The following is a 26,988-nucleotide window of genomic DNA, read 5'->3' as shown; positions in this document are numbered from 1 at the left end:
CCTTTACTAGTTGTGTGATGAGGAAATTTGAAATTTTGTCTAAGCCTTAATTTTCTCATCTGTAAAATGAAGGCAATACAGGATTTTATGATTAAAATTAGATGTGAGGAATTAGTTAAGTAAACACAGCATGTGTTAAGTACAATGATATTCTGCCCTTGCCCTTGAACATGAATTGAGCAACCACCATGGGCCAGGCACCTTATCAGTGATGGAGATAGACCCTGTCATGTCATCAATGTGCAAGTCAGAGAGGTAACTGATGACTGGCATACATGGTACCAAGTCTTATGACATAAATAAGAACAGGATGTTCTGGGAACAGTGTGGAGCCACCCATGCCCTGACTGAGAAGCTGTCAGAAGCTATCAGGGCAGGCTTCTTGGAGGGAGTGATGCGGCTTGAACGTGGAGGAGTAAGCCAGGTGGAAATGATCACTATGAGCAAGGATGCAGAGGTTTGAGAGAGCTCACACATTTGAGAATGGCAGGTCTGACAAAATGAAGCTGTAAAGGTTTGTAGATACCAGGTCATGGTGTACTTTGCAAAAGGATTTCTTTTTTTTTTTTTTTCAGAAGGAACCGGGAGGAACTGATGGATGTGCCTCTCACTTAGAAATTTGTAGGGGGGTAAAGTATCTTGATATCTGAAATTAATGCAGGTTAGCTGAGAGCTGGTGGCCTATAATCCTAGCCATTCAGAAGGCTGAGATCAGGAGGATCGTGGCTCAAAAGCAGCCCAGGGAAACTTTCTCCAAAATAACTATAGCAAAATGGACTGAAAGTGCGACTCCAGCAGTAGAGCTCCCTGCTTTGCAAGCACGAATCCCTAAGCTCAAACCCCAGTCCCACCAAAATAAATAAATTAATTAATGAAGGTTTGAGCCTTCACACCTGACCTTCGATCCTGGCTAAGACCCAGAGGTGTCCTAATTCACTTCACCCTTCTGTAATTCCGTGGTTAACCAGCGGTAACACCTGTCCCTCTAAATTCCAACTAAATGCAACTCGAGTTAGTTAGCGAAGTGCGTGTCACCTAAGGTGCATTTAAAATAACTATCAGTTCTCTTGGCTGACCTACTACTGGCTAACTGGAACATAAAGGCGACGGCTAGGCCTCTGTCTCCTCCCATCCTTCCCTTTCCTCTTTCAGCAGGGTAAGCAGTAGCAGACCAAAGCCAGGGACGTGGAGGATGTCCACTCAAGCGAGCTCTCCTAAGTGATGATTAAAAAGCAGCCTCCCGGAGCCGGGCGCGGGCCGGAGCGAGATTGAGCATGCGCAGTGCGCGGGGCGGTGGAGGTGGAGGAGCCTGCCGCGCATGCGCACTCCCGCCTCTGCGCTCTCCATCCAGTGCCGCAGCCGGAAAACCGCAGCGGCGGCGGCGGCGGCGGCGGTGGCGGCGGCTGCTGCTGCGAGGGAAGCGACGGAGCCGGGCAGCAAGAGGAGGGGGCGGTGTTTAAAAAAAAAAAAAATACAAGGACACAGTTGATAAGGCAGGAGCAGAGAGCTTGAGATTTGCGGCCTCCGCCGTCATCGGGGTGGAAGAGCCGGGAAGCTGCGGCGGCTGGAGACGGCGACGGCGACGGGAGGGGAACGCAGAGGACGGGACAGGCCGCGGGCGGCCTGCCGTGATTTTGACGTTTTCCTCCGTTTGGTGCGGCCGCCGCCCGGGTCCTGCGCGCTCCCTGGTCTTGCGTGTTCCTCTGCCGGCCAGCGGGTGGAGGGGCTCCCCGCTCCTTGGGCAGGGAACGGGAGGATCAGGCAGGGCGTGCGGGCATCGCCATGGCGGGGACATTTTCCACAACGTGATTGTTCAAGACTCTCGGCCCCCCCTTTTACCCCCCCCTTCCCCTCCGCGCCTTAAAATTCCGGGCCCTTCCAGCCTCCACCCTCCCCCAAGCCCGTGTGACTAAACGGAGACAAAGGGGAGGCGGCCTCGCTCACACGCGCGCTCGCGGGGCGGGCGGCTCGGAGGGGCGCGGGGACCGACGGACGGACGGACGGACCGACGCGCGGCCACGGCTCGGCCACATTCCTATGCCTGGGGGCAGCGGGTCCCGCGCGGGGCGGCGGGCTCGTGGCGCTGACAGCTGAGCTGCTGCTGCTGCTGCTGCTGCTGCTGGGTCGCCGGCCGGCCGGGCGGGCCTCGCCCTGTCCCCGGCCCCGGCCCGATGGTGTGAGCGCGCCTCGCCTCCCCTCCCCGACCACCCCGTCCCCCCACCTCCCACGGCGGCCGGGCCACACCATGTGAATGAAGGGCAGCGCCCGCACGTCCCGAGCAGCCGCCGAGAAAGATGGGGGATGCTGCAGACCCCCGGGAGATGAGAAAGACCTTCATTGTTCCAGCCATCAAGCCTTTTGACCACTATGATTTCTCCAGGGCCAAAGTCGCCTGCAATCTGGCCTGGCTGGTGGCCAAAGCCTTTGGGACAGGTAGGTGGTGGTTTCCCCTCCTGGTGGTGCCCATATCCCGGTTTTTGTTCCTGGTTCTCGAACCCCCCCCCCCCCACGCCGGTCCTGACCCCCTTCTGTGCGTGTCTTTTCCTGTACAGGTTCAGGGAGATGATGGGAGGTCGGGGAGAGAAAGGAAGGAGGAATAAAGAAAGCAGGTTTGGTGTCCGTGGTTTGGACAGATTTCCTTTTATTGGATAGCAAGAGTGTTAAAGGAAAAAAATTAGTGAGCAATTTTGCCGTGTTTTTACATAGGATGATTTTAATTTGTGGTATTTTTCTCATTTGCTGCATACACTTCTCCTTCAGTCATAATTGCTTGCGATGACACTACCAAGAAATCTGAGTTAGTTTCTTTATTACTGGAAGAAGGTGGATGGCACGTCGTAGTCGATTGATTTTGACATTTGTAATGGTGGCTGCTGTTCAGGCCCTATAGGATGGAAGGTGGCCTGTGTTGAGGTGTAGTGTTAATTTGGTCGTCATTCTTTACTCCTAGACCAGCCCTTCCTATACATTTAAGGTTCTTATTAAGCCATTTGTTAAAAACTAATTTAGTTGCCAACTGTAGGATGCTGTTTTCATTTCATATTGTCAGTGGAGCATATTCTTTTCTCCCAGTATGTTTTGGCTTCATAAATTAAGAGAAACAAAAACATCCAACTTTGGGGATTTTTGTTGTTGTTAGTAGAAGAGGTTTTTGAGGGCATGTGCTGTTGACACAGAAATCCCTGACTAGAGTGGCAATGAAACACTCCTTCCATAGTCCACCCTTTGCAGAATAACAGGAAAAGGCCTCCTGTTGTAATTCCTTAGCTGTTGCTGGAGGAGCCCATGCTGTGGAATGCTAAAAAAAATTTAGAGAGCTGGCTTTTCTTTGGAAGATGCTCTTGTAATTTAGTCTGCTAACTTGTAATTCACCAGATTTCTGTTACCCAGTTCATAAATTTTGGATACATAAAATATTTTTTGTAAAGTGCCTTAGTATTTCCAAAGTTTTCTCCGGACATTTAATACAGCCTTCTTTTTTTTTTTTGAAGGATGGCAGATTTCCAATTTTAGGATGGTGAAAATATGTGGGTAAATGGTTTAGTTCAGTTTTACGGTTTAAACTTATACATAGTTGAGTGTTTTCAGGACTCGTAAGGCTTAATTAAACAGATAAATCTCGCTGTTGGAAAATTATTTGAATTCATTTTGGGGGAACCTCACATGGGTGTAATCTTATGTGTATGTCAGCCCTAATTTTATTTGAATTCTCATGCTTTGCTATTGAACTGTCATCAGGAATATACATAACAAGTGTATTTGAAATAATTTAAGTTTTAAATATTCCTTTAGGGCTAAATGTCTAGAGAAACACAGGAGACGCATGTGCATTGCTGCTTGTTTGTTGTTTAATTTCCCACTGATGCGTGTGGTGGGACTAATAGATGTACTTTGTTTTTAATTTAAGCAGCACCCTGAATGTGTTATCCATTTGGAGGGTAAGTGAAAGGCTATTTAAGTATTTAGAAAAAAATGGAAGGAGGAAAATTTATGTAGTACCCTATGTGGAACATAATGTAGAAAAATGGAAGGCAGAGGGCATCAGAAAAGTAGATCGGATACTTAAAGCCAAAATTTGGCTGTGCATTCACAAAGGCTGCTAACCAGAAAATGCCCTACTTTCAGGATATGTGTCAGGCCAGTGACTTGATGGGAACCACTTGAGAAGAAAGGAAGTGAAAAGAATATGCCATGAATGAAATCTGACCTCTGTCGGGCACACTGCTAACATGCTTTACGTGAATTTTACATTTGGGATTCACAACTTGAGAGTGTGTGTCAATAGTGTGTTGCCCATTTAAACAGAATGAGGAATCCTGGGCAGGGAGGTTGGACAGCTCTCTTAGTGACACTGTAAGTGATGGAGATGAATTTACATTTGAGGTTGGACTGCAGAGGGTAAGGTAACAGTGGAGATGGGACATGCCTGTGTATGCCCAACCCTCAAAGTATATTACTTCACTTATGGGCTGGGGCATGGCTCAAGTAGTAGATCACCTGCCTAGTAAGTGTGAGGCCCTGAATTCAAATCCCAGTACCACCAAAAAAAAAAAAAAAGCAACTTCACTTATTCCTATAGCTATCCTAGAGATACTGTTCTCGTTTTGCAGATGAAGGAATTGGCTTGGAGATTTCTTTGCACAAAGGTAAACATCTGGACATGGCATGTGCCACATGCCAATTTAGGGCTTTCTGACTCTGAAGACTTTGCTTTTTATTCTACATCATTGTGCAGAGTAATACTTTTGTCTGCGAGTGTGAAAAATGTGCACATAGTAATTGTTGAAGTCTGTTTTTTTTTTTTTTTTAAAGATCAGGCAGATCTTAACTCATTTTCAGATGGTTTAGATAAATATTGTTGGTTACATTTCCCTTGGCAGCGGTTGAAATGGGTAAAAGATCGTAATCAAGACCTTAAGAGAGTGACTTACTAGCGCAATTACTACATTATTAAAGAAGTTCTGTTTGTACTCTTTGTTTATGCTTTGTCAGCAGTCCTTCAAAACATAAATTTATATGAAATGAATAGAAAATAAGATTTTTTATTTTCTGCGATAAGCATTTGCTTCAAACACTTATGCAGAAAGTTAGTAGACTAACTTAGTAGACACGTTAGTGGGTTAGTACACATGTTTCAAAGTTATTGCCCAATTATATTCACTTATTCAAAAAATTAGCCCAACTTTCAAGGTTAACTTATTAAAATCTCTATTTAACAATGACAAATAGGGTTTTTCTGTTAGAAGCCTTCTAACTTTTGGCATGTAAAAAGTAGTCAATTTTAGAAACATATATTTGGAAAAGTCATTTAAAAATGATAGCTGGAAATTAATCGTGGGCATAGATTAAACTAATTGAACTTTAAAAAGAAGGCCCTAACATTGTGACCCCACAGAAAGCAGACATGAATATTTATTGAGTTTGAAGTCTCTTGTCAGGAACTTTAAATAATGTTCTTTTCTTTACCCTAAAAATATTCCAAATAGCTCAAGTCTTTATAGTTTATTTTGTGGAAGAAAGTAGCTGCAGTTTTGATCGAATGAAGCATAAGTTCGTATAGATGAATTTGCAACAATAATTTGATACTTTAGTTTACTTTAAATTGCAAAGGAGGAGGAAGTAAACTATTTGCTTACATTTGAAGAGCTTAACACATTTAAGTGATGATATGACTGAATTTGTTTTCAATATTCTGTTCCCTTAAATCCTTTGGGGAAATGGTAGGTACAGAACCTTTTGTGGTAAATTCTTTTTTTTTTTTTTGTGGGTTGACTGGAGTTTGAACTCAGGACTTCACAGGTGCTCTACTACTTGAGCCACACCTCCAGTCCATTTTGCTCTCCATATTTTAGAGATGGGGTCTTGAGAAGTATTTGCCCAGGCTGGCATGAGCCACCCATGCCTGGCTCCTTATTAAATTCTTGATTTGGAGTTCTTAATGTGGAACTTTCTAGTGTCAATTTATAATGTTAACCTTATCAACTGTCATTTTCCTTTCTATGCCATTTAGTTTAGTTATGTAAAAGCATTTGCTATTATAAATATACCTTGTTACTTTTTTTTTTGTATATCCCAATAGATCTTTTCAAAATCCTACATAAGACCTGACTCTTACATATTTATGAGGATTGTGAGAGCAGTGGATAGCATTGTGGTAAAGAAAGATGTGGAGCAAACAGGTGAGGTTGGGACATTACTATTAAGCCTGGGCTGGAGGTGATGAGGGCTTGAAGTGGGATGGAAGTGACAAGAAATCTAGTATTTATTGAGCAGTTACTGTGTGCCAAGCTCTTTACACATAGTATCTCATTTTAATCCTCATGACAGCCTTATGAGATGGAAACTGGAGTGATTACTCCAGTTGTACTGATGAGACTCACGGGTTGAGGCATGCAGATCCACACAACTAGTGGAGCTGGGATTGGAACCAGGGAAATCTGATTTCAGTCTATGCTGTTAACTACTATATGGGCAGAAATCAAAGGAGCAGAAAAGAAGCAAATGACAGAAAACGCAGAGGTTGCAGAAATTTAATCCTTAGTATTTCTGAAAGACTGAATTTGGGTTGCATGGGAGTGGTTTAAATGAGAAGAGAATATATAAGAGGATAAGGTCACCTGAGGTTTTAGGGAGGATGAGGTTACCTGAAACTTTTAGATTTAGTGACTGGGAAGATGAATTGTGATTCCAATTGACAAAGATAGAGAAAAGCACAAGTTGGAGTGGGAAGGCAGCTTTTGTTTTTTATAGCCTTGAATTTGATGTGTTAGCCAAGCATCTTGTCTGGATAGTTAGAAATGTAGGTCTGCAGTGTGACTGAGAAATTGAGTCTAGAAATAATAATCTGGTACTCTGGGTATAGCATTGTGATTGAAATTAGAAGTAGATGTGAGGGTACAGGAAGAGAAGAAATGAATTTAGAGTGATGAGTAGTTGGGATGAGGGAAAAGGAGGACGAATTAGAGCAATCAGAGAGTTAGCAAGAGGACTGAGAAAGTACTTTAACACTGAAGCCCAGGGAGGAAACAATTTCAAGGAGAGTAAGTAGTCTGCAGTGTCAAATGCTGTAGGTTTAGGCAATGCCTGTCTTTTAAGAGTTTATGCTTTAGTAGGGGAGATAAGAGAATGTAGAACTACATTAGAACTCAGGAAATGTATGGTAACAGCCATGTAATGGGACAGTGACTGAGGTAGACGGGTAGGGTGGAGAGGGATCACTTTCAGCCTCAGTAGTCTGTGAAGGAAGACCTGTGGAGTGGAGCTAAACCCTGAGGAGAGTCAGATAGAGTGGAAAGCAGGTATTGTAGATGGAGGAAATGGTTTGTGAGTAGGCACGGCATTGTGACACCAGGTGACATCAGTGAAGCAACATAGATCAGTTAGATGAGAGGAGTTTATGTAATGAATTGATGGTAGATGCAATTTGAAAGGTAAATTGGGTAAGGCCAGATTAAGGAATTTAGTTTTATTATAAATAAGCAAATTATCCAGAACACATGGATTAAAAAAAAGAAAAACTACTATTTCTAATTTATAATAACATGTACTTTGTGCTAATTACTATTTTAGCATTTTACATGCATTTTTAATTCTGAAAATAACACTGTTAAGTAGATGTTATTTTAGTTACTCATCTAAGACTCTAAAGCAGGGTTTCCCAATTGCGGAACTGTCACAGATAATTCTTTGTTTTTGGTGACTCTCTTGTGCACCTTCAGCTTACACACAAATGACAGCAGTACTCCCTCCTCCTACCTTCATTCCCACCGTGACAAATAAAAGTGTCTCCAGATATTGCCAGACATTTCCTGGGGTGCAAAAAGACCCTAGATTAAGAATCACTGCTATAAAACTTGTAACAAACATCAATTTAAAAAGGTATTTTGTATTTTAAAGTATGACTTACTTATAAGACATACTGATTTTTAAAATATTCAAGTCGAATAATAATTTAGGAAATATATTTGCCTTTTGTGTGTGTGTGGTACTGGGGTTTGTGTTGGGTATTTTTGAGATAGGGATTCTCTTTTTTTTTGCCTGGACTGGCCTCAAACCATGATCTCTGCCTCTAGAGTAGCTGAGTAGTCGTGAGCCACCAGTGCCAGGCTATTTGCCATTTTTTAATAAATGAAGAAACAGGCTTAGAGGGGTTAACTAAATTGCCTTTGATCATCCAGCTTGTTAACAGTAGAGCCAAATTAGTAGACTTACAATACTAAAATTTACATTTTAACCTCTGTGTTATAGTGTTCCTGTTGTTCCTTATAATTTTTAGTACAATGTTGGAAGTGAAGGCATTTTAAAAGCCTGAAAACCTTTCATTGGTCAGCCTTGAATGTTTTTTCTTTCAAAATTTAAAGGTATCCTCGATTTTTCTTTAACAAACCTATTAATATTTGGGTAGTTAGAAAAAGGAAATATATTTAGCATTGATCTGTCACTTTAGGGCCCCTTCCTTCCCTCAGTGGGTCTGGTTTTCCATGTATATTACTTTATGGATCCTTCAGTTAGTAAATCACAAATAATGGTATTTACATGAAATGTTGTGCACTAATTAGTAGTGACAAGCTTAGTGCTTTAGGTGTGATAATCATTTCATTTATCACATTTAGCACTTCCCCACCTCAAACCTCCCATAGTTTTTGCCTTTCTCTTTTAACATGGATATTTTTAAATTAAAGGCCTGACAGTAGGATCTTTGCAGTTTTCCTTTCACCACTTACTCCCTTCTCCTCTGGGGTTGTCTGGAAGTATTCTCTGACTCAGTTTTCCTACTTGCTGAATAGTCATGATAGTAATTACTTATTCACCTTTTTGAGTTGTTCAGAAGAAGTACAACTGCAAAGCGTCTGCATTTATTTTTGTCACACTTAGGCTGCTGCTGGATAGTCCCTTTCCCATTGTGTAGTGGGATTTATTTATTTTAATTATTTTAAGGAATTCATTTTAATAGAAAATATTTTTCCCTACAGACTAGGCAGGATAAAATAGACAGTAACAATATAGAATAGAGAGGGACCTCAACTTATTCTGTAACCCTCATAGCTGTAGTCTGTACTATCATTCCTGTAACATTCATGAGATACCTGAATCTCTTTTCTTGAGATAGAGAACTGGAAATGTTAATTGAAGCAGTGTTCATTTCTCCACTCCATGTTTCATGCACCTAGGTTCCTGAGATGTGTGAGTATGTGTGATGTTTTTGTTTTTAAGATAGCATCTTGCTGTGTTGCCTAGGCTGGCCTCAAACTCACCATCCTCTTGCCTCAGCCTTCCGAGTAGCTGGGATAATAGATGTGAATCACTGAGCCCAGCTTTTGTATGTGATCTTGAAATGTTATTTTGAAACTGCCACATTTTCCCTTTCCCATCCCTTCCTTCACACACATTTTCTATCTCTAAAATGTAAATTGCAAGCAGATTTTAAGCCCTTTGAACTTGTGAAATAAAGGATATTTGAAACATTTGAAATATTTTATACACATTGTAAAGGAAAGTTTCAAAGTAGATAGTTTCATTTTCTTCATGGTAGCTTTCTACTATTCTTAGGACTCTCTTTTTTTAACTGTCTTTTTTCCCCAGCCTTTTTAGAAAAATGATATTCAAATAGATTGCTGTGTAAATTTATTCTCTAACTTGTATGTTTTGTGGAATTTTGTACTTTAACAGACTTTTGAAATGGCAGAAATACTGTCTTTAGTCCTTTCTTATGAAGATGCTAGAGGTCTTGATTATAGGTTCTTGAAAATTTATTGACACTTCAGTACTGTATATCTATCTATCTATATCTATCTATCTATCTATCTATCTATGGCAGTACTGAGGTTTGAACTCAGGGTCTTGACTCTTGCTAGGCAGACTCTCTGCCACTTGAGCCACACTTCCAGCCCTATGAGGGCTGAAGTGGTAGAGCACCTGCCTAGCAAGTGCGAGGCCCTTAGTTCAAACCCTAGTACCACCCCCAAAAAATTTTCTTTTGAATAGGTAGAGCAGGCACAGATTCAAAACTCAAAAGGTATGAAAGAGTGGGTCTAACAAGAAGTCTCCTTCCCACCTACCCCAGGCCACTCAGTTTCTGTTCTAAGCAAGTTGAATTCTGAAGATCTCTTGGAGTATACTTCAAAGTGGTACAATTTATGGTATTATATTTACCACAGTTTTAAAGAATCTATTTGAATACAGGGTAGGAAATGGATTGGAGCAGAACTAAATGTTACGAAGAGGGATTCTGTTGAGAAATTATTATGGTCTGGATGACCAATGATGGCAGCTTGAATTTGGATGCTTTCAGTTGGTATGGAGGGAAATGGATGGACATAAGAGGTGAGACTTGCTGATTGAGTAGACATCTGGAAGAAAAGGTGAGATCTTGGGAAACATTAAGATTGATTCTATTTAGTGAGAAAGAGAAGAATGGAAGAGGACCAGATTGCATGTATATGAGAGAGGACAGGGGAGAAAACAGCATTGAGTTTGAGGAATATCTGAAATTGGTGGTGTTTGTAGTAGTCTTTAGGAAATTCACATAAGGAACTTAGAAGATCTTAGGGATGAGAGATGTAGGTGACATGAATTAATTTATTTATTTATGGGACTGGAGTTTGAATTTAGGGCTTTGTGCTTGCAAATCAGGTACTCTTATTCTTGAGCCACACCTCTAGTCCTGTGGGTGACAATTAAAATCAAGGAAGTAAGTGACTGGATTCAATCCCTAGCTTAGCCCCCCAGAAAAGGAAAGAAAGTAGGTGACTGTCAGTCTTTTGTTGGAAGAGTGTGGAGAAAAGGGCCCAAGACTGGAGAGCCATAAAGTAGCCACACACAGAATAGAGAGGAGGAAAGAACCAGGGGAGTGTGGAGTCTCAGAAACCTAGAAAGAAAACACTGAGGATGAGGGAGTATTATAAGGTGCAGCTGAGGAAGATTAAGCAAGAAGTTTCATTAAGCAAGATGACTTTGCTGATAACATTTTAAGGGGAATGTGAAGACAAATATGATTAGGTTGAAAGTGAGTGGGGGATTATACAGAATGGCATTTTCATTTGTAGTAACAGAGAACCCAACTCAAATTGGGTAACAGTAAAAAGGATTTATTGGTGCATAAAACTGAAAAGGTCTTTTTTTTGGTGGGTACTGGGGATAAAATCCAGGGCCTTGTGCATGCTAGGTTAAGTACTGTACCACTGGGCTACTCACTGTACACTGGACCCTTCTGTGATTCCTTTAATCGTGACCTTCCTCATGGGTGGATTTCATTCTTGGACTGTCTTCTCTCATGGCAGAAAATGGCTATAGTAGTTACAGCTCTCACCAATGAACCATGCCATTCGCAACTCTTCCTTTTTCATTGCATGAAAGTTCTGTGCTCTTCTCTTGATTTTTCTTTTTTAAACAAAACAATTCTATTGTATCTCAAATATATATGTACATATATATATATATATATATATATATAAAATCACAGTAAGTTTTCAGATACTCATCACTCAGCTTCCACAGTGATCAACTTGTAGCCAATCTTGATTTATCTGTAAACACTCCTACCCCTACCAGTTGTTTGAAGCAAATCCCAGACATTGTATCATTCCATTTGTATCGGCATGTTTCTCCAAAAGTCAGACTCCCTTTTAAAATACCATGACACTGCCATCATCACAGCACTGTCATTGTCATTATCACACCATTCCTCAGTATCAGTATTAACATTTCTGATTGTCTCGTACATGTTTTTGCTTTTGTGCTTTATAGTTTATTTGGATCCACATAAGGGCCACATACAGGCCAAACTTTGATATGTTGTCTAGTTGTGTGTGTATATATGGTTTCAGTATATAGGTTTCCCCTCCTACATCTCTTCAGAAAGCAAGAGTTTTTGTCCAGTAAAATTTCTCATTGTCCAAGTCTTCACAGTATTGTTTTAACAAGTTTCTTTTTATCCTGTATATTTCTAACAAGTTGGCATTTAGATTTAGAGGATTGATTGCATTCAGGTTTTTGTTGTTGTTTGTATACTTTATGTGTGATTTGCCCTTCTACCAGGAGGCACTTATTGTCAGGTTATCTCTCATTCATTGGCTGGAATACTCCTTTAGGAAGAACTCCCCTTTATTACTTAGTTGTGCTGAGTGCTATATGGGAAATTACCTCGATGCAGTAGTAACCTCTGTGCACATACCAGACAAACTGCCTCAGAGGTCACGGAGCAGAAAGCTCTCAGAACAACGTAAGATCCTCACATCGTATGATTTGTTTGATAAATTTATAGTGAGAAACGAGTAAAGAGATGGAGTGAGTTTAATACACTTAGGATAGGGTGGAAGCAGGAGGGGACCATACTTGACATCTGTAGTGCATAATGGTCGTGTGTCCTTTTATGCCCCACACCCTTCCCTGCTGCTGATGTGGTCATCGGGACCACAAATGATGTTCTACCAAGGGGGCCCACAGAAACACACATGTGTTCCATCAGAAAGCTACCAGGGGACGAGCATATCTGCCACGGCTGTAGCAGCTGTAGCTTGCCAACAAGCTTAATGAGTAGCTGTGAGTTTTGTGTTTTGGGGCAGAGGACACATAAGCCAAGATGAGCCTCATCAGTGGGTAATTGAAGAAGGACTTGTGAATATGAAGTGTTCATTGACTCTGTTTAGTCTCATGTATATTTATTACATCATAAATATTTAGTACCTTGTATATTTGTGTGTCATGAATATTTAGTACCAAGGTGCCTCATGAATATTAGGTATCTTTTGCTTTTTCCATTCCTTTAATGTTTAATATACATATGATACTATCTACTTACCTTAAATACATTCTGTCAGTTCTATCTGGTAAACTTTTTACATGAGAGCTACTTAAAATATCTTGACACATTTCGCCTATATTTTACAAAGTAAAAATTCATTAATCTTTTATAAGAGAATTGAATAGTCTCGCAAGTAAAAGTACATTGAGCTACAGCAAAACAGAATAAATGTTATCCTCTTTCCTTTGATGGAGGGGAAATTAGACCAAACTGAATGGCTCACAGGCCCTCGAGACTTTGAAAGGATGTAAAAAATTAGGAAGAAAGAACATTCTAAACAGAGTGAACCAAGTGTGCAAAGGCTGAGTACTGGAAGAGAGCATGGATTCCAGCAGTTAAGTGTGACTGGCAGAGACAGAATGATTTCTTTTTTATAGGCCAGAGGAAGGATTGTAATCCTCAGAGAGGGAAGACATCATTGAAAACCTTGGGGATGGTGGTGGTATGTGTGACCTTAACAAATTTGCTTATGGAAATGAGCAGATTTTGGCTATAGTAATGGGTTATTTGAAATGGAGACAAGAGTGTTGGAAGACAAAATTAGGAGTAAATTTAGTAATTGAGATGAAAAGTGTTGATTGACTGGATCAGGGAAATGTTGAGTTGAGATTGTGAGGACCAGCTGATTGCTTTGGACTGAATTCTGGATTTTCCTAAGGGATAAAGGAGAGGGGAGCTTTAATGATGACTTCTAGATTCTGGCTTGTGCAACTAGATGAATAGCAGTAGTTCATTGATGTAGGGAGAAAGATTGGTTTAGCATTTTAAGGCTTTCTAACTTTTTTCCAACATGAATTCAAAGATACAAGAATTGCACAAAGCCACATGTGATGACACACATCTTAATCCCAGAACTCAGGAGGTAGTGGTAGGAGGATCTCAAGATCAAGACCAGTCTAGGTTATGTGGCAAGACTCTCTCAAAAAGTAAAAAAAGAATTGTACAATGAACTTCTGAATACTCTTTACCCAGATTTCCCAACTATTAACATTTTGTCAGATTTGTTTTGTCATTTTTCTGTTCCCTCCGTCCTATACAAATACATGTACCCATTGTGTGTGTGTGTGTGCGCATACATATATAAATAGATATGTGATCTGCATGCATTAGGGATGCATGCCCCCTTACCCCTAAAATATGTCAGTGTATATGCTAAAATGAAAGGTAGTTCTTTTACATAATCTGTTTAAAATCAGGAAATTTAAGCTGGGCATGGTAGTACAAACCTGTAATCCCAGCACTCGGGAAGCTGACGTGAGAGGATCTTAAGTTCCAAGCTAGCCTGAACTACAAGTGAGTTTGAACAAGACCAGCCTGGTCTACATGGTGAGACCCTGTCTCCCTACCCCCCCACCCCCCCCAAAAAAAAAAAAACCAGGAAATTTAACTATGAAATGATCTAATTCACAGCCCATATTCAGTTTTGCCAATTATTTTAATGTCCATTTTTGTTATTTAATTTCCCATTCCAGGACCCAGACCAGAACCATGCATTGCATTAGTTGTTAAGCCTCTTCACTCTCCATTAAACTCAAGTAGTTCTTTAGTCCGTCCCTGTATTTCGTGACATTAACACTTGCCAAGACCAAGGGCCCTAGGCTACATGCTTAGCTGAGCATGCAGCCTCTTCCCTGGACGCTGTCTCAGCTCTTGCTAAGCCTCCGTTACCCTGCATGCCTGGTTCAAGCAGCCAGTGTTCTGCGGGGGCTGACTGGCCTACCTCCTTCTTCTTCTATGTGTTCCTCTGGAGTGCTGGCCCTGCATTCAGGAGGTACCGTCCTCCGCTTTTGCTCTGAGTCACTAGAATGATGATGAGGCCCTGGCAGGGTGCTGGCCCATGTATTCTCAGTAGGAATACCTTGACAGTGTGAGGAAAACGGTGTACTAAGACTTGCCCTCAGACAAGAGTCAGTGGAGACCAAGAACTGGACACTTCCCAAACCCCTGCTGCTCTTGCCTTCTGGTGCCATGCTGTGTTTGACTTTTTTCCTTCTTTCCCACTTTCTCTCTTCCCTCTCTTCCTTTTGTCTACCACCACCACCTGTCTGTCCACTGCAGTTGTGCCCTGTTGCCCCTCTGCCCAGCACTATCTCTGCATTCCACAGGGGACTTGGGCAAGGTGTGCAAACCTGTTGGTTAATAGCCAGCCACAGAGGAAAGATATTCAGAGAGAGAAAAGTCTCCTTATCCCCTGTTCCTTCCAAGGTCACAGCAACTTGACATCCTCTGTCATGGACAGGGATGCCAGAAAGGCTGGGTGGAGAAGTGGGATCTTCTTTTTGCCAATACCCCCGTGTACTGGGGTGCTTTTGATGTTGATTTTTTAAAATTAAAATGTACTTTTATCTTCTGTCCAGTTATTTTACAGAATGTCTCTCAGTGTGGTGTTGTCTAATGTCTCGTAATGATTAGATTAAAGTTTGGAAAGTCTGGCGAGACTACTGCAGAAGAAATGTATTCTCTGTAGATCACATCAAGAAGCACGTTTGTTGTCGTATTGGTGGTGCTTATTTTGATCATGTGGTTAAAGTGGTATCTGCCAGTTTTTTCCACTGTAAAATAACTATGTTTCCATTTTTAGTAATGTATGAGGACACAGCTCATCAAACTTTTACCTACCATTTTAATAATTGATTAAAATGTAATAATAATTGATTGTTGCGTAAATCAATTATTAGTAGTGTTTATTGTTCTTGTTTAGGTTTTTATTTTTGGCAGTAGTGAGGTTTGAATTCAAGGCCTCATGCTTGACAGGCAGGTGCTCTTACTGCTTGAGCCACTTCACCAGCTTGTTTATTGCTCTTATTTCCCCTCATTTATTAGTTGGTATTCTACAATCAGGAAGAGCTTCTTTTCTTTACTATATATTTATATTGGGATGCATGCATAAATTCATACTTTATTCAGTGAATTATAATCCTTTATTATTGTTTTATTTTAATGGTTGAGTTGTCCCAGAATTGGCCAGCGAGACCCCCTTTCATCTGGATCCTGTGTCCTGTTGATATGGCTCTGTCACTTGCTATAGCATTTCCTTACTTTCTGGCACACACACAAAGGTGTTCTTAGCTCATCTTGTACTTTCTCTCCTCCAGCCCTGGAAACAGTCATTTCTTCTAGGAGCTCTGTTTCTTTTAGAGGAAAGGATATTAGAAACCAGGATATGGATGCTAGGCCTGTTGCTTTTGGAATGTTATTTAGCAGACAGAGCTAGCAAACACACATGCATACATAACAGAGCTGCATCTATTTCTTTCTTTAGCTGTATGAAGATACAGATCTATCTTAAACTCAGTGTATTTGTACAGATACTTCCTACTTCATACAGCATCAGAGTTCCTCTTGTACTTTCTGTCATAGTTCTAACTCCATGGCACTTAGAAACCGTAGTCCCGTTTTGAGTTGAAGGTTTCTTTGTGGCATGCAAGTGAAGAGCTGATTAGGCTTTTTGGCTTCCTTAAGGATCTGGAACTCAGAAGAGGAACTTTGGTCTCATGGGATAATGGGAGTAGTAATTTAAGCCCAGGAATGCCACACACTTAACATTTTTTTCAGCAATGACGAGCAGGAGAGGAAGGAGCTTTTAATTGGTACCTTCTATGAAGGCAAGACTCATGTTTTAGGGATATTTCATTATTTTAGCAAATATTTGAGTGCCTATTTTGTGTCAGGCACAGTTCTAGATGCTAGTGACAGGGCAGAGAGGTATCCTGTTCTGAGGCACATTATAGTGGGAAGGGGCAGAAATAAAGTTACAAAATACTATGGGATAATAAATTCTGTCTGCAGAGTCAAAGTAGGATGATCATTTGGGTTGTCAGGGAAGGTGTGTCTGAGGAGATGACGTCTCATTGAGATCTGAAAGGAAAGCAACAACCATGTGGTCAGGAAGAGGAACATTAGAGACAGAAGAAATAGGCCAAAAAGTCTAAACTTGGCATGTCCTAGCAACAGAAAGACGTGGGTGTCTGGGGACAGTAGATTGGGGGAGGGGAGGTCACTAAGATCAGAGTAGTAGCAGGTGGTATTTGTAGAATATGGGGAAACTAGAACTCAGAAGTTAATTACTATATAAGTAAATGAGTAAATGGTAGAATTAGGACTCTTAGAAATACTTTTTAATCTAAACCCCATTCTTAACCAAAGCCCAAATTTGCCCCAAGTTTGGGATTGAATGCAGGTAGTAAATTTAGGTTAACTGAAAAAAAGGTTTGCTTTTAAAAGGGAATGCTATTAGAGTGGTGAAGATGGCCCAGGAGAAAACTAGTTTTTCAAGGCTTGGTAAAAGTAGCAAATTAAGACTATTAGCACAGAATCAGGGAGTTATTTGAGGGAAAATTGGAAATGTGGGAGTTCCTGCAGGAAAAGGCTAATGACAAGAATTTAAAAAAAATGTCACTGAGTTAGCTGGGGGTCCATGTATAGTGAATAAGACAGACATAGTCCTTGCCTTTTGATCATGTACGAAGGTATTCATTTTGGTACATCCTTGTCAGCAGTGGGTTCATGTTTTGGTTTTTTGCCATTTTGATCAGTAAACAATGTCTCATTGTAACTTTCTTTGATTACTGATACTATGAGTGTCTTTCATGTATTTGTCCATTTTTATGTCTTTCAGTTAATTTTAAGTTAAGAGTCTGGCTTTCAATTGGAGTTTTTGAACTTCACAAATTCTGTATTACTAATTATTTAAGAAACAATATTTTAGATTAGATTTCTTTCTTTTTTTTTTTTTTTTTGGCAGCACTGGAGTTTGAACTCACGGTCTCACGCTTGCCAGGTAGGCACTCTTACTGCTTGAGCCACTTTGTCAGCCATAGTTTTTTAGATTTGAAAAATAGGTGGCATTCCTGCAATTTAATATTTCTAAAGTACATTCCTGCTTCCTGCCCCTTCATTGTTCTAAAGATATCTGTACCCCTTGCAGGAATACTGATGAAACTGGTAGCTTTATAGAAAATTGCCCTCTACCTGTACCTCAAGCATTTCAGGTGAATGTTAATTTCAAAATTAAAATCTCATCAGGATATTTTAATAACATCATTAAGATAGGTTCTGTCTAACTCCTGGTATACAAGAAAAACTTGTTTCTTATCCTTTGCAATTCTAGCGGCAGTATTTCACTCAGCCATTCCATAGTTATTACTTTCTTATCTTTTCATTCTGGATGTTAGGAAGGGAGTGAAACCTCTTATCTTTGTTTTTGCCTATTTTCTACTACTGTTTCAGTTCATTTTTTAAAGAAAGTGTCGCAATTCCAAATTGTTTCTAAAAGCAATAGTGTTGTGCCATTGGTAAAATGGGGTTGAACTCAGGGCCTCATGCTTGCTAGGCAGGCACTCTACCACTGAGCCAATTACCAGCTATTTTTGCACTGGTAATTTTCAAGATAGGGTCTTCCTTTATGTCCAGGCCAGCCTGGACCTTGATCCTCTTGGACCTTTGTATTTCCTCCATAGCTGGGATAACAGGAGTGTGCCATTGTTCCCAGCCAATGATTGAAATGGGGTCTTGTGAACTTTTTGCCCAGGCTAGCCTCAAACCTCTAGCCTCTCTAGTCTTCTAAGTAGCTAGGATTGCAGGTTTGAGCCACCATGCCCAATCATTGAAGACTTGCTTTTAAAGTGACCTTTTTTTTTTTTTTTGGCAGTGGTGAAGTTTGAACTCAGGGCCTCATGCTTGCTAGTCAAGAGCTGTACCACTTGAGCCACTCTGCTAGCCCTAAAGTGACCTATTTTGTAATATTCAGTGTGGAGTTTTGTATTCTTTTGAGGGTTGAAAAATCTACTTTTATTATATTCCTGAATCTATTTAGGTAGATGATATAGAGCTAATACTCTGTATTTATAAATATGTACCCTTGGGCAAGATAACCTTTCTTGAGTTTCTTATCTGTCAAGTGGGGATTTCTGGGGTTTAAATAACAGAAATTCATGTTTAGGACAGTGCTTGACACATAGAAGGTCCTTAATAAGCATAAGTGTATGTTCTTACTATTTTTTTTCGCATTACTGGGATTTGAATGCAGGACCTTGTGCAAGCACTGTACCACTTAAGCCATGCCCCAAGCTCTTTTTGTTTTAATTTGTTTTTCAGATAAGGTCTTGGACCATAATCCTTCTACCTGTACCTGTGGAGTGGATGGGATTACAGGCTTGTACCACCATCCCTGGCTTGTTTTTTGAGCTAGGTCTTGCTAATGTTTTGCCTGAGTTGGATTCTAACCATGATACTTCTGTCTCCTCCTTCTGAGTAGCTAGGATTACAGGCATAAATCTGTGTATTGTCTGAGTTGCCCATTTCACTGAGATGGTATCAAGATCCTGTGTGAAAATGGATGTAAACGCAGGGTAGATAAATTTGTGATCCTGGTAATAAACACTTCTTTTTCTTTGCACAGCAAGTGTTTAGATACCAAATCACTGTATTCATCATTTCTTATTGACAGAGGAAATAAAATCCATTTATACATTTTTAATAGTTATCTTAAAATAATTTTCTTTTATGATTTTTCTTCTGGATAGCTTTCATTTAATTCCTATGATATTAAAACAAGTATCTGCATTACATCCTGCAGCTCACAAAGCTGAGGAACTATATTACGTTTAAAGTTGGCTCAAACTGGGTACTGCAGCCTTGAAGGAAGGAAAACGTTTCGAATTATTAAATGAGGGTATTTTTAGGTATCTCCACTATCCCAAATTGATGCCTCCACTCTGGCCTCTTTCCTGAGTCCTATATCTTGTGCTGCTTATTGGATATTTTCACTTGAATATTTTTGCTGTTGTTTCAAATTCAACAGGTTTAAAACTGAGCTTACGATCTTCCTTCTAGAACTGGAGCTGCCGCTGACTTTCCTTTTTCTATTAATGCTGGCACTGTCCCCTTGTAACCCAGACCTGATGATCCTCTTTGATTTCCATCTTGACCTCTGCTTAATTCCTAAGTACTTCTTGTTTGTCTTTAGCAGTCCTTCACTTCCTGTCTTCATTACTGCCTCAAACTTTATTTCCTTATTTCTATAAAATCTTCTAGTTCTGATTTTTATAGCCATCAGTATTTATTACAACATTTTATTTTTTGAGACAACAGTCTGACTGTGTAGCTTACCCTGGCCTTGAACTCATGATCCTTCTGTCTCTACCTTCTAGGCGCTGGTATTTCAGGCATGTGTCACCATGCCCAGCTGAACACGAGCTTTTGTTTTATTTCATTTAAATTCTATTTATTTATTTTTTGGTACTGGGGTTTGAACTCAGGGTCTACAACTTGAGCCACTCCGCCAGGCTTTTTTTTGAGATAGGGTCTCTTGAACTATTTACCCAGGTTGGCTTCGAACCATGATCCTCCTGATCTCTGCCTTCTGAGTATCTAGGATTACAGGTGTGAACCACTGGCACCTGGCTGAGCATGAGTTTTTGAACATCAGATCTCTACTAAACAACAGCTAAGCTTTATCAGGAAGGGAGAGAGACCAGGGGCCTTGAGATAGAAGGATAGTTTAGGCTGTCTGTTCTGCATCTTGGTAGCTGTAAAACTTTTTTCTTAATCCTCATGTAGCTGTTATGGTGTATTTCCTGGTTGACTACTTGCATGTGCAGTTATTCACTGACATTAGTTCTTAGGAATCTTATAGTTCATTCTGTATTTTTAAACTTTGCATGTGAAATTACTTTCCCCAGAGCCACTAGACTCAGAAAACTTTTCTCCTTGCTAGTTGAAGTCTTTATTTGGAATATACTCAATTTAGATAGTATCTCCTGTAAAGAAGGTTTGTATCTTTCTTTCATTCTAGCTTATATGCCAAAGTCCAAAGACATCATCTTTTCAGTTAAGGGGATATTGTTATTCTTTAGAGGGAATCTTAAGTTCTGTGTTATAAATAATAATAATTGTTAAATTATGTGGTTTTTTAAATAAAAATCTTCTAAGAGAATTTTTTTCCTTAATCTTTATAGAAAATGTGCCAGAGGAACTTCGAGAACCATTTTATACAGATCAGTATGACCAGGAACACATCAAACCACCTGTTGTGAATTTGCTTCTGTCAGCTGAGCTGTACTGTCGTGCTGGGAGTCTCATTCTCAAGAGCGATGCAGCAAAACCCCTTTTGGGCCATGATGCCGTGATCCAGGCTTTAGCACAGAAAGGCCTTTATGTCACTGACCAGGAGAAATTGGTGACTGAACGAGATCTTCACAAGAAACCCATACAAATGGTGAGTCTCTACACACCCAAGATTATTTTAGCTTTGAAATGAAGACTATTGACTGTGAATTGTACTGCAAAACAGAGGAAAATATGTTTTGAAATCTGATTACCATCTCTAGAAGTTTAAAAACTTCCTTGTAAACCTTTCTTCTAAGTGAAGAAAAATTTTAACAAACTTTCGGACTATTTGGTGGCATCTTATATCCAGAAGAAACAATTATTCATTTCTAACCATTTTGACATAATTTTTATCTAATTAAATTTTTTTTTATATCATAGAGATTAGTTGGAAGAGATGGAAAATCCATCCTTTACTTTCTTTTCATTAGGCCAGAGTTGAGATTTGTAAAAGTTTGTTTATGTGCTCAAATAACCTCTTGGTAAATTTGTACATATCAGATATTTTAGTTTATTCAACAATCATTAGCTTATGCTTATAAAAAACACAGGCAGGACTCTAAACTGGCCTGGGTCAGCATAAAGGAATTCTCTCAAAGATAGTCTCTGGAGACATAAGTCCTAATGTTTTTAAGCCATTGTGTGCTGTTTCAGTCCATTGTACTGCTTTAGCTTAAGTTTCTCAAAATGCAGGAATCATTAAGAGTGCTAATAAAAATGGTTTTGTGTGTTTGATTAAATTATGTAGTCTCATGAGACTGGTAATCCTGCTTGGGAGGAAGGGAATATATGTAGAAGAGTATATTATGAAACTATGAAATTTAGGAAGGATGAGCAAAAATGAGGTTTCCAAATCTGGTACTAAATGAGGTGATGGCCTACTTTGCTTTCTGCCTGTTTCTCTTCTTTTGGAAACCTATTTTAGGGACTGGAGATGTGGCTCATTGGTTGAGTGCTTGCCTAGCATGCACGAGTCCCTGGGTTTGATCTCCAGCGATGCAAAATATGAATAAGTAAATAAATAATAAATATTTTAATACTTCTAGGGAATAGAGAATGATGTTTCAAGATCACGTTATAGACTTATAATAGAATTATTAAGGATAACTGATAATATTGATCTATTATCAGATAATGAGATTTTTAACTCCACCTTCATCTATCATTAGGTTGCCCTCTGACTTTTGTACATTTCTCAGGGCTCTACAACTTGAGCCACTTTGCTAGCCCCTACACAAGTACTAGAGGCAAGTAGAATTCTACTTCTGTGTCATCTATTTGTGTGTCACATTCAGCTCCTCCAGAACCACTCTACTAGTTGGACTCTCCTGCCGATTACTTCATTTCCATTGTTTCAAGGCCAAGTGGATAGTTACAGAGCACACTGATAATTTTGTGAATCAGTATTTGCATATCAACTGCTCTTTCAAAGTTATATAGATAATACTCTAGATAACCTATGTGTCCTTAAAGTAGATTATCTATTTTAGAATCTTGTTAATAAGAATAAAACAAACTTAGCATACTTTCTCCATTTTTTTCCTAGTGTACTTTGTGTGTGTGAAGATACACTATGAAGGCATTTGTAGAGTTAATTTAAAAGTAATGCTTTTGGTAGATGGCATATTGCATTATTCAGATTTCTTTCACACTATTGGTCCTGCTGATAACTTTGAATGGATTTAAAAAATATTAATAGAATTAATTTAAATGATACAGAATTTCTCTTTTTCTGGCTCTATTTGTGGGTTAGAACTTGAGAATTCTTTGCAGTATCACATACACTGACCTGTATTTTTAAGTGTATACTTTCAATTTTTATCACAATTTAAAGTTTTCCAATTGCTGTGATAATTTGGTTAGTGATATTGTAATATTGGTTAGTGATATTGTAATATTTATTACTCATTTCCCAAAACCTAGGGGAAAAAATTTCTCAGACTACTAAAAACTTGTTCCTTAAGAAATATGTTTTTTTAAAGAGCAAAATGGTAGTTATGAAAAGTATCAGTTATCTCCTTTGTCTTTTTCCTTTTAAAATAGTGTTTTAAATTAAACTGTATGTCTTGCCCCATCTTCTTTATCACTTTCTACCTCTAAATTATCTTAATAATTTTAGCATGTTTCATTCTGTATGCTGCCTCATAGCCTTTTTTGGGGAAAAAATATGTGGTGGTAACAAAAGTATCATCCCAAGTTTTAAAGAAATGTTTGTACCAGTTTCTTTTTGATCAAAGTCTACGATAATATAAAACTTCCTAAGTGAAATTATATATACTAAGACAGTGATTTTTAAACAATATATACCAAATCATTAACTTTGGTTTCTTCTGGGAAATGGGATTAAAATGGGGTTGGAGGAATAAATGAGGCTTTCATTTTTTATTTGTATTTCTGTATTGCTAGCATTTTTATATAATTATACTGTTTTAAAACTTAAAGAAACTGGTGGAGTGGCTCAAGTGGTAGAGCACCTGCCTAGCAAGTGTGAGGTCCTGAGTTCAAACTCCAGTGCTGCAAAAAAAACTTATAGAGAAAAAACTTCAATTCAAATAGAAATGATAGTTGTCTCAAATGAAGTGCCTTGTATGTATACTAAATATTTCTGGTATTCTATTCACTTTTTAATTTTTGCAATACTGGTGTTTGTACTCAGGACCTCCCACTTGTTAGACATGTACCTTACCACTTGAGCCGCATTTCCAGCCCTTTTATTCTTAATTTGTTTTTCAGATAGGGTATTGTGTTTTTGCCCCCAGCTGGCCTGGGACCTCAATCCTCTTACCTCCACCTCCTGAGTAGCTGAGATTACAGACAGTGCCACCATTCCCAACCCCAGTATTTAAATTTTTAAAAAGAAATGAGTACTCAGCTTTTAGCCTTTAAGTAAACATAGGATATGAGAACTCATATTGAAGAATTCTCCAAGTAGTTCAATTTAGCAGTCATTTTAGAATGAAAAGAGATATGATGAAGGCAAGTTTGACTAATGAGTTGATCTTATTATTAATTTTGTTAATATTGAGAGGAATGCTTTTCCAAAACTAAGAAGTCAAGTCATCACTTGCCTAGTGTGCTCAAGGTCCTGGGTTCAATCCTCAGTACCACAAAAAAAGAGAGAGAAGTCATGTTGGAGAATATATATCATTTAAAAACATTTTGAGAATATAGCTTTTTAAATGTGTTCTGTATTTATATCACTGGAAAAGTATTTACAGTCACTTTATTTTGAAAGCCACTTAGTAATTTTAATGTTTATAATTTTATTTCAGCATTATGTATAGAATGCTCAAAGGAATTATAATTATGGTCTGCATAATAATCTTATAACTATGTGAGTAGAGCTGGGTGCCTGTGGCTCACACCTGAAGTCATAGCTTCAGGTGTCATATAGTCATATGTTATAGGCTGAGACTAGGAGGATTGCCTGGGCAGGGAGTTTGTGAGACTTCGCTTCAATCAGTAGCTTGGCGTAGTGGTGTTAACCTGTTGTCCATAGCTATGCAGGAGGCTGAGATCAGGAGGACTGTGTTTCCAGGGTAGCCTGAACAAAATTGTTCATGAGACCCCATCTCAACAGAAAAAATCTGGGCATAGTGGTGCATACCTGTCATCCCAGTTAAAGTTTGAAACATAAAATAGGAAGATTGTGGTTAAGCTGGCTGGGCTAAAAGCATGACCCTTTCTCCAAAATTACTAGCGCAAAAATGGCTGGAGGTGTGACTCAAGCTGGAGACCACCTGCCTAGCAAGCATGAATTCCTGTGATTAAGACAAATGGAAACAATATATAGTCAGCCCACCATATCCGTGGGTTCTATTCAGTGGCTTGTGCTTGCAGGCAGGTATTCCACCTCAGAGCCACCCCCTCCCCCACACACCTGCTTTTGATTTTTACCCTATATCAGGTAGGCTCTTGTGTTTTGCCCAGGACTTGCCTTAGACCACAATCCTTCTACCTACAATCCTCTGAAGCAGTTGAAATCATAGGTATGTGCCACCACACACCTTACTGATTGAGATATGGGGTCTTTTTGCCTAGACTGACCTCAAACTTCAATCTTCCCAATCTCCACTTCCCAAATAGTTGTGATTACAGATGTGAACCTCCATGCCTAGTGCCTCAACCAGCCTTTAATTGAAGATATTCAAGAAAAAAAAATTGTCAAGATACTGAACATGTATAGACTTTTTTCTTGTTATTTCCTAAATAATAGTGTATAGCAACTGTTTATATAGCCTTTGCATTGTACTTGCATTATATGTAATCTGGAGATGAATTAAAGTAGGAGGAGATGCATAGGTTATAAGCATACACTACACCACTTTCTACAAAGGTCTGGAGCCTCTATAGATTTTGGTATCTTCAAGAGCTCTTGGAACAATCCACCGGAATAACAAAGAATGGCTAGTTACAATGTTGAAAAAACACATAGTTCTGAGAACTAACATAAATATCTGCTTGAATTAACATTAAATTTGTGACTGGGTAATAACCAGAGGAAAAGTTAAAAACCACATTAAAATCAGATGAACTTTTTCAACCGATAGTATGTTCTAGCCCAAATCTTGTTATCTGTTAAATTATTTATCAGAATAAATACTGGTATCCAAGATGATATGAAAATTGAGGGACTCGTAGCAACTGCAGCCAAATGCTAAAGAAGAGAGCTTCAGAGTACAAGGGAAGTTTTGATCTTTCTTCCATAGAAAGTGTCATGAGAATGGCAGTAATATCATTGGGTTGGGCTGTACAGCCTTTGATCATTGTCAGAAAATTTCAAATTTACAGACTTCATCACCAGGAGAAACCTTAGAAATCAGAAACCAGTGCCTATAAAACTTACTGAACGCTACTTGGGGAGCTTTGAATATGGATTCTGCGGCTCTCAAGCCAGAGCGGCTAAATTAGAGCCTGGAGAGAAGAGGAGAGACATGCATTTGTTAATATGTGATTTTTATGATTAAGAATGCATGGGAAGGGCTGGGGACATGGCTCAAGTGGTGAGCGCCTGCCTAGCAAGCACAAAGCCCTGAGTTCAAGTCCCTGCACAGCCAAAAAAAAAAAAAAAAGGAATGTATGGGAAACACTAGTCTAATCCAGAGTCATTTTATGTGCAGCACAAAGCGAGGGCTTAGAAATGTTAAACGGGACCTGGCAGGGGTGGCTCACAGCTGTAATCCTAGCTACTCAGGAGGCAGAAATCTGGAGGATCATGGTTTGAAGCCAGCCTGGAAAAATAGTTCATGAGCCCCTATCTTGAAAATACCCATCATAAAAAAAAGGACTGGCGGAGTGGCTCCAGGTGAAAGCCCTGAATTCAAGCCCCAGTCCCCCCCTAAAAAATAAAAGAAACGTTAAAGGGATTTGTCTGAGGTAGCAAAACTAGAGTTAAAATCTGAATGAGCCAGAACTGTTTACGTTTGGTGTAATCTGATGCACATTTGCACACTGAAGTACTTGGAATCATGCTTGGCCAGCTGTATCTAAACTGCAGACTATTGTGGATGAAACTCTTGGTTGTGATTAACTTTCTGATCATGTTTGCATATATAGGAACTAAAAGTTGACATTTGTAAAACTCACTAAAATATATATGAATATAAATGTATGTAGTGTATATGATATGAAATAATAAATTTTCATGTGTGACTTATAAGGTTTATTTAATTTTGTTTTGGAACCAACATTATTATATAAGCTACAATTTTATTTTGAAGTTCTTTATTTTGATGTATATCAAAAAGAGATGGAATATTATGTGTACTTAATGGAAATTAAAATGGGCTGATTTGTCACTGCATAGGTAAAGCATAAAATGTCTCTTCTGAGTTGTTAATATTGTTATAGTGGATATTTTTAGATATTCAGAAAATACAAGCTAAAAAGTTGTGGTCCATCTGTGCAGTAGCATTACACTGCTTTGTTATAATGTGATGGGAAGGCCAGGGAAGCTGTAGTTAAAACAGAAAGATAGTAAGAGTATTTTTCAGCCTTAAAATAATATTTCTATATGTAAAGAAGTGTTCATTTTATCAATTGGGTTATGTCCTGCATCCATTTGAATGATAATGAAC

At 39.3% G+C, this 26,988-nt stretch overlaps 1 protein-coding gene across 2 annotated transcripts in view; it reads left to right on the top strand.

Annotated features, from left to right (window-relative positions):
* Positions 1–1,364: 1,364 nt before the first annotated feature.
* Camsap2 (calmodulin regulated spectrin associated protein family member 2) overlaps positions 1,365–26,988 on the top strand; it is a 103,204-nt gene continuing 77,580 nt past the window's right edge. For both annotated transcript variants that reach the window (XM_020172624.2, XM_074048682.1), the window contains exons 1-2: positions 1,365–2,433; positions 20,761–21,020. In XM_020172624.2, coding sequence (XP_020028213.2) covers positions 2,295–2,433; positions 20,761–21,020 — 399 coding nt within the window. In that variant the 5' untranslated portion in view covers positions 1,365–2,294. The remainder of the gene's footprint in view (positions 2,434–20,760; positions 21,021–26,988) is intronic.

This window comes from Castor canadensis, chromosome 11 (assembly GCF_047511655.1).
Source record: "Castor canadensis chromosome 11, mCasCan1.hap1v2, whole genome shotgun sequence".
Lineage (NCBI taxonomy): Eukaryota > Metazoa > Chordata > Mammalia > Rodentia > Castoridae > Castor > Castor canadensis.
The sequence above is the reverse complement of the archived record's forward strand: the minus strand, read 5'-3'. Positions and strand labels throughout refer to the sequence as shown.